This window comes from Accipiter gentilis, chromosome 33 (assembly GCF_929443795.1).
Source record: "Accipiter gentilis chromosome 33, bAccGen1.1, whole genome shotgun sequence".
NCBI lineage: Eukaryota > Metazoa > Chordata > Aves > Accipitriformes > Accipitridae > Astur > Astur gentilis.
The window spans coordinates 12,154,750-12,169,477 of NC_064912.1; the positions used below are offsets into that span (position 1 = coordinate 12,154,750).

A 14,728-nucleotide genomic window follows, 5' to 3' on the forward strand; every position below is an offset into this window, starting at 1 on the left:
GTGGGGTCTGAACATGAATCATAAGTTGAAGGTTAATGCAACAAGCTGCACTTTGGCATTTTCTGGGAGGTTTTCAGTAATAAGCACTTCATGAGTGTCATCTAGGAATTGTATTTTGTTTCTTCAGAGTTACTATCGGATAAGACCAAATCCTGAGGACTTTGCCTCAGGAGCTTCCTGTCTTGTCAGGTATCTCTGTTTCCAAATATTGCCAAAGGCATAGATTTATTTTATTGATGCATTAATTTGGGACCAGTTAAGCTAATCAACTGTGATGCAACACTAGCAGGTAATTTTAGAACAGAGGATGACTGTAGTGCAGGGGGGGACTTAGTAGAACTTAGGGTTTGGGTTTTTTCTAAGGTATAGATTTGACCATGAACTTCAACATAAATCATAGTATCCTAGATTTATAAATCTATGTCTGTATCATGCACACTGAAGAAACCCTTAATCTGGTGTGTATTTTGCCTTTCAGTGAAGGTCATGCCATTTGCAAATCTGATGAGTTTGCTAGGCTCTGGGACTGACTCTACGGCAGTTCTCCGCTGTATACAGCAGGTGGCAATGCTGGTCCAGGGAAACTGGGTGGTGAAGAGGTATGGCTGGTCTTTGTTACTGGGACATGGTTTTTTGCTTTAAGGAGAGGATCAGAACAATGGATTTTATATACTCATCTTCCTTGTGTCCCAAAGTAGCCATGTTCTTAATTCACAGTCTGTAAAATCTTGATTTATTGTTTGGTCCTTTTTAGTGCAATCAGATATTCAAAATTCGAAGGGTTGATGTTAAAGGGTAATACCTCAGTACCTACACCAGCTAAAATTATGGCTGAGCAGTGATGTAATCTGTATTTGCATTTGAGTTATGTTAGGTTTTTGATGTTGTCTTCACTCATGTTCTTTTGTAGGAGAACTGCCCTGAATTCTTCCAGAGATTAGTATCGAATATAAACACAGAAAATGAAACCAATGTCAGCTATAGTATTTCTTAGCTAAATTCAGTCAAAAAAAGATGTTTGTGCAGTCACCTTGCTGTTCATCAGTGGACGTTGCTCTTGTCAGCTGAAAGCTACCCTCTAGAAGGCATTACCCGCTTAATAAATCAAGCGTGGTGTGCTGAGTGTACTACATGAAATGGATTCTGTATCATTCTCCTGTTTATTAGGATAAAACATCCCACTGGGAATTGAAGTCTAAAGTGCAGTATGATTTTTTTACCTGGGTGGAGCACTGCATGCAGAGAACTATAGTCTCTGAAATAGCTCTCTGTGTTAAGATGAGTGGCACCAGCTACTAGTCCAAGTCTGTTAGCAGGATGTGTTTCAGCTATTGTGATACAGGCCTGTGTTAACAATGTGAACAGTTTTTACAGCAACCCTTGCTGTCCCTCCAGCCATTCCAGAAGGAAGCTGGAAGCAAGTTAAAAGACAGTATATTAGCATTCAGATTGTTTTTATGTTGTAGCTGATTCTTTGCTACTAGTCCGAGAAGGATGCGTGTATCTCTAGGAAATGTGGCATATTTGGGCACAGAGCAGCGCATGCACGCATCAGAGCTTTGAATGTAGAAGGGACCCATTTCTTTGGCCTGGGTAGGAACAAGATCATGAACCGGGGCTGCCTTGAGGCCTTGGAGAGCATGCTAACAAATGTCATCCAGTTGGTCTTGCAAGCAGACGAGGCACAGGGTAGTGTTGGTCTCAGGGCTGTTTGGTTCGAGCATGACGTTTTGTAGTATTGTTCTCTTAAGCCCTTGATTGCCAGGAACGAAATACAAAAACCTTATGCCCATACATCAGCATTTTGGCTAAATGCTGCCTTCAAGACTGCATACCAGGTTAGCCTAAGCATTTCTTAGGATCATCCTGGTCTTGTTTACACTGATCAAGGGAGGATAGGCTTTGCAAGAACAAAGCAGAGCTTGTACCTGTGTTGCACACATCTGCTAGCCACAAGGCTATGCTTTGCTGGTGTAAGCCTTTTTGCACTAGTGTAATTGCAGTGGTGTAATTACACCAATATTAATTCCTTTAATGAAAACCATGCTTTGGATAAAGGTATAATTTAACTGCAGAACAGGGAGGACATGTTTGTTAATTTTCACCAATGTCGTTTTTCTGGAGTACCTAGTAACTAATCTGTCTTCCTTTTTAATTAACAGTGATGTCCTCTACCCGAAAGATACTTCTAGTCCACATAGTGGAGTCCCTGCAGAAGTGCTCTGTAGAGGAAGAGACTTTGTTGTAAGTATAAAAATATTTGTTGTTTTTAAAGGAGAACATAGGTGAAGTTTGCCTGAGAGGCCATGGCATTGCAAAACTCAGCTGCTCTACTGCAATAAGGTGTTTCCTCCAACAAAATTATTTGTGCTTTAATCCTGAAGGTGTTGTTACTCGTCTGTCATGGGCGTGTTGGCGTAGATTGACATGGTGGCTGTCTGGCAGGTTCAAATCATCTGTCATTAACAGTATTCATCCCTTTCTAATACGTGCTGTAGAGCCACTATCACATAGCCCCCACAATGCAGGGCTTACAGAAAAGCCAGGACTGGATAATAAAGTGCTTGTTTCTCCAGATATATTTCCATGGGGTCAGGACTGTGAGGTCTCAGGAGGGCAGTGTGGGTAAGCCTTGTGCTCCCTGAGCATGCACTGTTGATCTTTAAAAAGGACTTTATTCCCCAGAGCTGCTAATCAGTGAAAGGACTCTGTTCCCAGGCACCTTTTGTGAGCAGTAGCTGCACATGGAAGTTGAAATGAATACAGGTCTTGTAAACACACACGTAACCACAGCAAAAGGGAACAACCTCTGCATTGTGTTTATTTTCACTAACCATGGAAAGAATTAAGTTCCTAAGTGGTTCCTAAGTTCATATTCAGTTTATGGCTTCCGCCCCATCAAAGAGAAGCTGACGAGTGCATTGCTCTCATTTTTTTCAGTTAGACCTGACTGTTCCCCTTGTTTGCAAAGTTTGTTTATGAGATTTAGCTCTGAATAGGAGCATGCAGTGCAAGAGACTTTAAGGATATTACAGTACCAGTAGAAGATAAAACTGATGGTGATTGAAACTGACTTTTTATTGTGACTTGATGTCAGCCCAAGACACTGCCATATGGAGACCTGGATTCAGGTGTGACCCAGTGACATAAGTCTTTAGGACACAGCAGATTAGGTGACACGTCATGTGTAAAGTTCTAGGGACCAGAAATTATTATGTTCAGTTAAGTAAGCAGTAGTGTTTTAGCGATTAAGATGTAAAGATACATTACTTTCATTTGAATTATGTTAAATATACCTTGCATGAGAAATAGATTGGTGTTAATTTTAAAGGTAAGTAATTTGCTGATTAGCTCTACAACAGAGAAAAAGTTAAAATGTTAGTAAATAGAAAGCATTGGTATTTCTGGTTCTCAGACAAAGTGAAATGTCTGGTCATAAGGCTCAGAAATAGTATGTAATGCTGTATTGCATCTGTGGAGAAAATGTGTTCTAGCTTAAAAAGTGAACTTTATTTCCCTGTATATATTTGTGTAAAGTAATTAATAAGGATAAAAAATATGGCCACCATATTTTAGTGTCCACCTGTTCCATGCCATACTTTGGGAAGAAGGAAAAGTAGTTTTTGTCTTTTCTGAAAGCTTCTGTTTTTTCCCCAGATTCTCACATAATAAATTCAGAGGACGTGAGTACCATTGGCTCTAGCTGAGGGTAAAGGGCCTAATGAGAAATGGCTGCCTCAGAGTTGTGTGCATGGAGAGCTGATAGATCTACTTCCTTTGGACAGCAGCTTCCTGTGCTTTAAAACAGAAATGCTTTGTGCCCTAAAGTGAGCGTGGTGGTTTTGAGTGTTTGTGGGCAGAGAGAAGCTGAATCAGAGAGAAGGATGCATAGATGACGTCATAGGGCAGGAAGAAATTGGCAGTAATGAGATTTTGAATTCTTCATGACATTATTAATACACACAGACTAAAAGAGATTGTAGTTTATTTAGAGACAGGAAGAAATCAAAGGGGTGTTCAGACATTGTTCTGCCCAAGTCCCCATGTATCCTGTTAACCTGCTCTCAGCAGCTGCCTCTCAGGATGTTAGACCTTAGGAGCTGCTCTGCAGAGCACCTAGCTTTTCCATTAACTGGGGACAAGTATGTGAGTGACAGGCCATCTTGGCATAGCTATAAGTGACCGTGATGTGCATTGAAGAAGGGAACGGTCGCTTTCTAGGGGGCTGTGTGCTGCAGAAAGTCAACAGTCATCAGCCTTTATAGCTCCCTATAGTCATCCCCTTTATAGTGTTAACAGAAGTGGATGAAGAGTTTATTTAGGTTGATGATTAGGTATGTGAGAAGCAGAGCCTCAAGTGTGACTTCTGGAGTACCAGCATCACTGCGGTGGATTTTTTTTTTTTTTTTGGAAGCTAAATGGAGTTTGAGTTCAAGAGATTCTTCATAGCTTTTGTAGTCACAGGTTCATCAAGGCAAACCATGGACTCTCAAAGCTTTTGACACTGTGTTCATGGCCATTTGAGACCAGAAGAGGCCAGAAAGTGTTTTCCCACTACCTGGCTGAGAATCACCTACTTCCACATTCTTGAAAGGAATGGGGTTTCCATTTTTCTGGTAACATCATTGAACAGGGTCATTACTACAATTTCAGTAAAGCAACTGCTAAATACAGTTACTAGGTTTTTCTCTTTTGTTCCCTTCTTAGATGTGGAAGTTCACACAGGACCGCTGGGTTGTGAGAAAGGAAGTGGCAGCAGTTACAAAAGTGAGTGATTTTTTTTCTTCTTGTTTTTAATTCCTAAATCAGAAGTTGGTGATACGTGTTGCACATTGTCCGTAGGTTGGTAGTGGGTGCTACTGCAAGCCTTTTCTAAAGTTCACAGTGTCTGCATTACTGCTGACTTGCAGTGTTGCTCACCAGGCATGCCTTCACTTTGGAACAGGTAGGTATAGATACATACTCTTTTTACAAACATTTTGAGCAGCTCCCACAGTTACCATGACTCCACAGGATATGACTGGCCTTGTCGCTGAGCCACTGGAATGCATCTTGTCCTCTCATCTGTTTCAGTGGAAAGCCAGACACAGTTTGAATTAAACTGACTGATCGTGCACCAAAGCAGATGAGTGCTTGTGCAGTCCACACTAGCTGCTCTGCTTTGTGTGTGTTAGAAAAGAGCAACTCTTCTGTCACCATTTGCCAGTTGTCAATATTGAATAAAAGCTTTAAAGCAACTCAGGCACCTGAATATTCTGTTAAAACTGGCAAATGAATGAGAAACATTAAGTAAAGAGGTCAAAAAATAATTTCCTTAAAATGCTGTAAAATGATAAAACATGAGTCAATTTATGCACAGACCATCTATTTTTGGAATGTAAGATCCAGTGCCGCTTAAAAGCTATGCATGTGTAGGTGCAGCATGTTTGACCTGCAGCTCTAAAATAAGACTGACATTGTAGAATATGCTTCTCTTCACAACAGAGTCTTTTCATCTCAGTTTGGAAACTCCCTTTTCTTCACAAAACATGCCATGAGCTATTTGACTCTCAGGTGATTAATTACCACTGCTCTCTGAAGTCCTGTGCTTTTAACATTGTGTGAAAGTGTTGGTGCTGCAGAGAAGGATGAGTATCTGTGACTTAGCTGGGTGTGTATTCATGGAGGTGCCCCGTACATACCAAATCAGTCCAACTCTTCTTGTCTCATGGAACAATGCCCGTTGCTGCATGGTTGCATATGTCCTATGTAAATTGACTTCCATATTATTTATGCTTTTGCTTTTTCTTTTAGCTTTGTCCAGAAGATGTGAAAGACTTCCTAGAGCACATGTCCGTGGCAAGAATAAACAAAGGTTGGGAGTTCATGCTGCCTTATGATGAAGACTTTGTTAAGAAGCATCCAGATATAGTTCAGAGGCAACATATGCTGTGGATGGGCATTCAGGCCAAGTAAATGACTTGTTTTATTTTTGGGAATAAGCTAAAAACAGGGAACTATCTTGTACGAAGTTTCTGTAGACATTGATAGATAATTTGATCTGTATTGCCTCAAAGGTTTCCCCCTCACAGTCACCAGGCAGTGGTGTGGGGGGGGGTGTCACTGCGTCATTCAAGTCATTCCTGTTCCTTGGCTCCCTGGAGACATTGAGTGTTCTAGTTAATGGCCAAAGCTGGCATGGCTGCACGCAGGCATAACAACTGAAACTGTCTTGGTATATTTTATCTTTGTCTTTCAGATTAGAAAAGGTCTATAATCTTTTAAAGGAGCACTTGACACCAAAGAAACAAGAGGCACAATCAGGTAAATGGAATTGTGCTTGGATCATCTTGAAGCACATGCATCTCTCCATATTCCTGGGTGATGTTTTGGAGTTCCTCTTTGGTTTTGAACGTGGTGGGGACTGGCCTTGTTTTGTTTAATATTTTCCCATTCTTGTGATTTCCTTTGGATCATTTGAGACAGATCTTGGTCTGTACTAACAACACTGATGTTGGGGTGACAAAGCTTACTGTAGCATCCTCATAGCAGAGCACAGAGGATTCCTTGGTATGGGGGACTTGCCATTTGATGGTGTAAAATCAGCTGGTTCTCTTATCAGCGTCTTCATTGTGTGGTGTAAGGGTGTAAGCAGCTCCTGAAGAGAGGACAGGGCCAGTGCACAAGTAATTCTCACCTCTCAGTTTGCGAGTTAATGTGCAGGAGGTGATTTTTTTGTTTGTTTGTTTCGCCTGATTTGCGCTGGGTTCTCTGTCCTGTGGTTGAGGGGTGAGCAATTAATGAAGAATGTGTTTGGCAGGGGGCTGTAAGGAGGTGTGAAGCTGTCTCTTTTTGATGTCCTTCTCCACCATGGATGCCAGTGAGAATATTAAAGTAGCTGCTCCAGAATTTTAAAAGATTGTGAAAACTTGAGATTCCAGAGAGTTTTAACTAGGTATTTGGCTCATTGCCAGTCACTGGAGCCAATGAAGAGTATAACCAGAACTGACAAATGAGCATATGAATCCATTTCAATACCCTGTGTCTGATCTGCTTGGAAGGATTAGGTGTTGGGTTATTTGGAGAGGATTAGTGAGCCTAACAGCAGAGAAGATAACAGTATGTGTGCTGTGCGTGATTTTGCCTTAAACACAACACTCCTTCCTTTGGCATTGGGACTGGATTCCTCTGCTGCCAACACGCCCCTTCCTTTCACCTTTGGATAGCTGGGCGTGTAGAGGACCCAGGGGAAGAGGCACAGGATTGCATGGGAAAAGAGCTCCCTCCTGTCCCTTTCTCCCCATGACTGGGTATTATTACTAAGAAGAGGGTCTCAGACTTTCACGCTGTGTACCTCATGCTAGAAGGGTATTCAAGTTCACTGTTAACCCCTTCACTCCTCGCTGTACCTATAGGACATCCTTGTGCTGGCTCTGGCAGTTCCTGAAGCAGGCTCCACCAGCCGCTAGATACTCTAAAAAAAAAAAAAAAAAAAAAAGTTGTTCGGCAAAGCAGCATTTGGGTCATGAGTAGAGATGTATAAGCAGTCTGTATCCTGGTTTCCTGACTTACAGAAAAGGCCCTAGTGATTGAACAAGTGCACTTTGTCTTTGCTTCAGGTTCCTCAACTGGAACACCCTTCCCCAAGCTTACAATTTGTCAACATGTTTATCTTTAAAAAAAACCAACCCCCCTCCCCCCACCCCCATCACACCCCCACCCCACCCCCCCCCCCCCAAAAAAAAAACCCTCCAAAAAACCCCCAAACTAAAGTAAAGTCTTATCAACAAACTGGGTTTATGCCTTAGATTTCACAAGCAGAGGACGTTTCCTGCTTTCATTTCACTATGACCCCTTCAAGAAACATTCTGCAAGACTGGAGTCCTGGTTATGGTGAGATTTATGGTATCTTTTGTTTCTTACTAGCTCATCCGTTACTGGTTTCTGGGGAGCAAAGAGTCAACATGGCTAAAGCAAAAGTCAAGCAGAACTATGGGCAGCTGGAGAAGGAGTTCCAGAAGCAAAAGGCAGAGATGAAATCCAATGATGCCTCAGCCAAGATAGATGTTTCCAATATCCGCATTAAAGAGGAGCCTGTGAGTGACGAGGAGCCAATGGATACCTCGGCTTATGAGGGCATGAACAATGGCATTGTCAACGGCCTCCATGCAGAGGAGGACTCCACGGACTCTTTAAATGGCCACTTGCCTGGAGGGTGCATTGACCGGGTAGCCCAAGAACTGAAGGCATTTGTGTCGTCAACATTTAAGAAACAATTTGTACTCACCCTGAGTGAGCTTAAACGGTTATTTAACCTTCACTTAGCCAGTCTGCCTCCAGGACATACGTTGTTCAGTGGCATTTCAGACAAAATGTTACAGGACATGGTGTTGGACACTGGCTGCAAACAGATTTTGGTGCCTGTAAGTATGTTTTTCCCTGGGTGTACTTTGGGGAGGAGGGATTGGGGGGCAGTTAAACATCTGAGCTGTGAAATGTTTGTGTCCTGTGCTGGTGGACCGGAAGAATGGATGTGCACTAAGGAACTGTCCAGTACTGGATATGTTGAAGCTGCTGGAGGTTTTTCTGCCGTCCTGCTTCTGGCAGGCCCTGCACTCTGCTTTCTTTGCTCAGTGGTATGCTGCATAGTTTAGTTGTCTTTGGGGCTCTGTTTCCACATCCAAGCTGTTGGGCTGCAGTGACTCGCTGTCCCAACTTGCTTTTGTTAACATGATCTAAGGCAGTACCAAATTCCCATCACCTCTCCTGGAGTTGCACAAGCTCCTTCTCTCAGGGACAGGGATACATTTGGGGGAGGAAAGGTGGCATTGACTGCTTGGGAGCGGCAAGGCACGCCCAGCAGAGCCCTCTGGGAAGTGGCAAACCATACCTGCAGCAGGTTTCTTTGGTCAGACCTTTTCCTTCTAGACTGTGCAGAGGTGTCTTTGTTTCTTTGTCTTTATGGAAATGACATGTGTGATTGCGTGAGACAGAGCAGGTTTGTGTGACAGTAGATCGCTTAGGAAAGGAAAAGGAATTTGGCATCATGGGAAACAGCCTAGAAGGAAATTAATTTTACAAGACATCTGGCAGTGCTGATTGGGTTGCAACCAGAAAGAGCTTGGGAGTCAGCTGCCTTTGGGGAGAGGGGAAAAGAGACGTGTGAACTGCTTGAAAGAGCAGGCAAGGCGGAAAGAGCAGGAAGCAGGCAGGCTGACGAGAGAGAGCCTGGAGCATGGGAGTTGAAACTCAGCTAAGGAGTAAGGGTTGCTATGAGGGGGGTGGGGGGATGACAAATAACATGTTCAGTCATGTGCAAAGTACATGTTGTGCCACCTGGGAACGGAGTAACAGACTCAAAACGCCACTAGGGAGACCATGGATTTTGGTACTTTCTGCTTTCTTTCCTGACAGCTTCCAAGTCCTGGAGTAATGTTTGCCTGGAACTGCCTCTTAGTGCTGGCTAGGCTCTCCTTTGTATGCAGTGTAATATGTGCATTTGCCATCCTGATGGTAAATAGCTGAGGTCATTGCTGCTCTGTTACTCGGGACTGAGACTTGTTTGCTTTGGAAATTCTGGGATTTTGGAAAGGATTCCATCCACTCTTTGCTTAAAAGCTGTGAGGAGTGAAAGTGGGATAGTTTCTATTTTTCAAAAAACAACCAAAATAAAATCCTCTTGAAGAGAGGTCGTTGGGAACTTCCTTCTGTCTGGAAAACCCTGTCACAGGAGACCTGCAGAGGTGCAGAAGTGGTCACTGGAAAGCCTCTTGCTGGAGGTCTGCTGTAAGTTTTAGTTCTGCTGACCCAGAATTTACTGCAAAACTTGAGATGTTCTACAGGAGCCTGTATAAGCCTGTACTGTTATCAGCAATGTAAATTGTTACCCCCAAGCCTCCCCCTGATGCTGTGTGCAGATGGCAAAGGTGCTGGGGCTGGTTTTACTCTTTGCATGGGCTCATACACTTTGGTATTTCTTGATTGTTCCCCTGGACAATTTTGTCAGAACCCAACGAGGGCGCCTGAGCTCAGGGAAAGCCTGGAGGGCTGTTTAGTGTGGGATTTCATAGTTGCTCATTAGTTTTCTGTAATTGAAAGTGCTTTGGTGATAAAAATCAATGATCTGAGGTAATTAAAATGATGTTCTGTGGGGGGTGAAGACACTCTTGGCTTGCATGCTGCCCTGTTATGGAAAACATGTTGCTGAAAACAGCAATTGAAACCTTACCAAGGGAATGCAGGATTTATTATAAAGCTGACCAACTGCACCCAGGGTATGAGATAAATAGTATTTGTGGGGAGCCAGAAGAGGTGCCACTCCAGCTGCAGAGGAGGCTGTGAGGATGCCTGCAGAGTGCTGTGCTTGCCTGTGCTGTGTAGCATCCTCAAGTGGGAGGGAAAAGCACATGTACAGAAATACCGGATCCTGGGCAGATGCACCCAAGTGCAGTGGGCTGCTGCTGCCATCAGAGAGAGGGTGAGTAGAGGCATGGTCAGCAGGCACTGGCACTGTGTGTGTGTCCGGGGCTTGCACAGGCTGAGCCTGTGTCCAGCTCCACAGAAACCATTTGCACAGGAATCTGACTCCTGAGTATCTGCACCCATTTCCTGCAGACTGATGGGGATGCATGGGGGTGGCTGGCTCCTGCCAGCTCCCTTCCCATGGTCCCTGCAGTGGCAAGGTTCTGCCCAAATCTTAAGGATATTTTTGAGGTATTGGGAAATGATGTAACCATTGCCGGCGTCCTGCCTGGCTAGGGTAACAGGAGAGGAATGCAGCCCTGTGCTTATGGTGAGCCTTTTGGGCTAGTGCTGATTGCAGGCTCCTGGAGAGGTAAGCTCACTAGTTTACCTCTAGGATTATTCCAGCTGATAAGTTTTTTTTTCTGGCAGACTCGGCCCCTTTCAGTCTGGTTTAGCTATAATGAGAGGCTGCCTGGCAGTGGCTATTTTTAGGGTGTGCTCAGTTCTTGAGTGAGACACATCCCAAAGCCAAGGGCTCCTCCCTGAGAGCTTCCGTTTTAACGTGGCAGCCCTGGGGACCTGGGCCAGCAGTTCACCTCCTAAAAGCCCTGCACGAGCTCTGGGGACTTAGAGCAGGAAGGGGCACAGGGCAAATATTGTAAACGACGTTATGGCAGTGGGAGAGCTGTTTCAAGGTGAGGCTGGAGAGATTAAGATAAGGAACATAAAATGGCAAAGGGACAGCAATGGCAAGACAGTAAAGCTGTTTGGACAGAGCAGCATGTGTCTCAGAGTCACTGACAGCATTTCCCGCTCCTGTGGACAGGCTGTATGACAGCAGCAAGCAAGCAGGGTGCTGTTGGCAGCAGTGTTTGCAACAGTTTGCAGAGTAAATCTGGACGGGAGGAGGAGATCCTGTGGGTTTTTCTTCCCAAATAAGTATTGTGTTGGTTTGGAAGCCGTTTCCTCACAGAAGGGCCAGGTAAACACAGCTGCATTTCAGACCTGTGGCTGAGGCAGGAGGAGTTTGCACTCTGGGTCTTGTTGAGTGACTTTCTCAGAGCAAGGCTGGGTGCTCCTGGTGCCCTGCATTTTGCCTTTCCTGCTGCAGCTGTTTTCTGGAGAGAAGCTGAAGTGTTTGATTTTTATCTGCGCTGAAAGCATACAAGAGATATTATTCCTCAAAAGCAAATGTCCTTAGGAGAAGGGAATTGTGTCAGGTGTTGCGAGCCTAATAAACCTGAATCCTGGCTCTAAATCAAGTGTAAAACCTTGTTATAGGCCAGACCGTTGGACCAACGTGAGAGCCAAAGCTGCTAATCCCACCAGGCAGCTCCTGCTGCACAAAGCTCTTCCTCTTTGCAAGAAGATCAGAGGCAAAGGGTGAAAGGAAAGGCTGATCTTTCACTCTGCAGTGCACAATTCCTTTGGCATGGTGTGAGGGAGGCTGGGAAGAAAGATTTGGTTTGTACCAGCAGCTAGGATTGAGGGATGCTGAAACAATCAGGACTGGCTTGTTAGCTTTTCATAGATGATTGATTTAGGTTGTCTGGGCAGTTACAAGGAATAAGTTGTTAGTAACAGTCAGGAAGAGACATGTCAGGAGTGAAGGCATATGCCAACATTGCTCATTAGTCCCTGCTCCAAGGGGAAATGTTAAGGCAAATCTATGGTATTTTATTTTCTTAGGAGTTCGGGGTGTGAAGGGGAGGCAGTTGTGTTCCTTCCAGTGTGCAGGAGTGTGAGGCCTCTGCCTCAGAAAAAACAGATGCTTGGCACGTGGGAAAAAAAACCCAAACAAAACCCCTTCATTTTTGGAGCCTGAAATGAGCATGTGTCTGGTTCAGTGTCCAGTCTTCTAGAGTCCTGTAGTCTGCCCCGAAACAGAGATGACAAATACAGCAGAAGCACAGTGTTTGTCAGTAGTGCTGATTTGGGATTAGTGAAGCAGATAAATACAGAATAAAGTCTGAAACTCTAAAACCTGCCACTGTAAATGTAAAAACCTCCAGAAAGACCCTACAATGTATTTGGTGCTCTCAGTTGAATACTGCTTTGGATAGTCTGGAAGCAAATGCTGCTGACAGGAAGAATCTAGACATCTTGCCATGAGATACTGGCTAAGGTCCAGGCCCTGGGATTGCTCTGGTATGTGGTGATTGTATGTGGTGATTGACCTTCCACCAGTAGGAAACTGTCCCCATGCAAAATTCACAGGATTCCAGTATGCCCAACAGTTCCCTTTTAAAGCTCTGAAATGGTTGGTGGTGGGCCAGACATGGCATCAGGGCCCATGGCACTGGTGTGGGTTACCCCACCGTCACCAGAAGCATCATTCTCTTCGCTGGGTGAAAAACTGGCTGGATGGATGAGCCCAGAGGGTTGTGGTGAATGGGGTGAAATCCAGTTGGTGGTGGGTCACAAGTGGAATTCCCAGAGCTCAGTATTGGTGCCAGTTCTCTTTAATATCTTTATCAATGATCTGGATGAGGGGATCGACAAGTTTGCAGATGACACCAAGTTGGGAGGGAGGGTTGATCTGCTCGAGGGTAGGGAGGCTCTACAGAGGGATCTGGACAGGCTGGATCAATGGGCGGAGGCCAATTGTATGAGGTTCAATAAGGCCAAGTGCTGGGTCCTGCACTTGGGTCACAACAACCCCATGCAATGTTACAGGCTTGGGGAAGAGTGGTGGAAGGCTGCCTGGCAGAAAAAGACCTGGGGGTGCTCGTCGACAGCCGGCTGGATATGAGCCAGCAGTGTGCCCAGGTGGCCAAGAAGGCCAACGGCATCCTGGCCTGTATCAGAAATAGTGTGGTTGGCAGGAGCAGGGAGGTGATTGTTCCGCTGTACTGGGCACTGGTGAGGCTGCACCTCGAGTCCTGTGTTCAGTTTTGGGCCCCTCACTGCAGGAAAGACATTGAGGTGCTGGAGTGTGTCCAGAGAAGGGCAACCAAGTTGGTGAAGGGTCCAGAGCACAAATCTTATGAGGAGCGGCTGAGGGAACTGGGGTTGTCTAGTCTGGAGAAGAGGAGGCTGAGGGGAGACCTGATCGCTCTCTACAGCTACCTGAAAGGAGGTTGTAGTGAGGTGGGTGCTGGTCTCTTCTGTCTGGTGGCTGGAGATAGGACGAGAGGAAATGGCCTCAAGTTGCAGCAAGGGAGATTTAAGTTAGATATTAGGAAAAAAATTTTTACTGAGAGGGTTGTCAGACATTGGAACAGGCTGCCCAGGGAAGTGGTTGAGTCACTATCCCTGGAGGTATTCAAAAAGCGAGTAGACGGGATACTTCAGGACATGGTTTAGTGGGCATGGATGATGGTTGGACTTGATGATCTTGAAGGTCTTTTCCAACCTAAATGATTCTATGATCAGTCAAACATGGCTTGGGCATTTCGAGGCACACATCGGGGTGCCATGGTGCTCATCCCATTCCCTAGGCCATAGTTAGCCCCTTACTAATTTGGGGTCTGTGTGCTGCAGGATCGCCCAGCAGGACAGGTTTGATACAGATCGTGTTTCTGTTGAAGTCATCGGGCCTGCAAGAAGGTGTCTGCCTCATGGCTGCAGGACGGACCATGCCTGAGCAGGCACAGGGGCTGCCAGAGCAAAGTTACCCCTTCAAGTGTGGAATAGGAGAGGAGCTTATGTTGTTTCAGCAGTTCTCATTACATGGCAACGACGTTTTTGATCCAGTAATAGGTGTCCAGGGATACTGTGTCATAGAATCATTAAGCAGAACTCATTAAATAGATGGTTATTTTTAACAGCCTCTTGTTCTCAGTTTCCTCCACAGACTGCTGCTTCACCAGACGAACTAAAGGTCTATGCGCTTTGGGAAGCTGGTGACACTTATGATCAGGTAAAAATAAAAATAAGTGACATTCCCAAATATATGTTTATTGAGCATTTGGCATTGTTTGAATTTGTGTTTCTGGAACTGGTACAGCAGGCAGTTTTCTTCTTTCCCTCTTGAAGTGTACAGTTTTCAATACCAACCTATTTCCAGCTGAGAGGAAGCTCTTAGCTCACAGGGTGATCATTGCTGTATCAAGAGAAAGCGGTGTGGGCAGAAGGAATGTAGTATGTTGGTAATACATGTCAATAACTAGCTCAGTGGAATACAAATAATTTTGAACGTGCAAGGAGAAATGATTCTCCAGTACAGGGCTCACACCTGAATCCAGTCCAATTGTTTTGGGGTTTTTTTTTTTCCTTTTGGTGGTAATGCAACGTTAACCAGGGATTAAATGATGTTGTTACCTGATATATGTTTATACTTAGA

At 44.7% G+C, this 14,728-nt stretch overlaps 1 protein-coding gene across 2 annotated transcripts in view; it reads left to right on the forward strand.

The window, feature by feature from the left end:
• The window catches only part of POLR3E (RNA polymerase III subunit E), a 32,281-nt gene that overhangs the window by 13,883 nt on the left and 3,670 nt on the right, over window positions 1-14,728 (forward strand). For both annotated transcript variants that reach the window (XM_049791093.1, XM_049791094.1), the window contains exons 13-19: window positions 479-599; window positions 2,163-2,244; window positions 4,708-4,767; window positions 5,794-5,951; window positions 6,239-6,303; window positions 7,906-8,402; window positions 14,228-14,305. In XM_049791093.1, coding sequence (XP_049647050.1) covers window positions 479-599; window positions 2,163-2,244; window positions 4,708-4,767; window positions 5,794-5,951; window positions 6,239-6,303; window positions 7,906-8,402; window positions 14,228-14,305 — 1,061 coding nt within the window. The remainder of the gene's footprint in view (window positions 1-478; window positions 600-2,162; window positions 2,245-4,707; window positions 4,768-5,793; window positions 5,952-6,238; window positions 6,304-7,905; window positions 8,403-14,227; window positions 14,306-14,728) is intronic.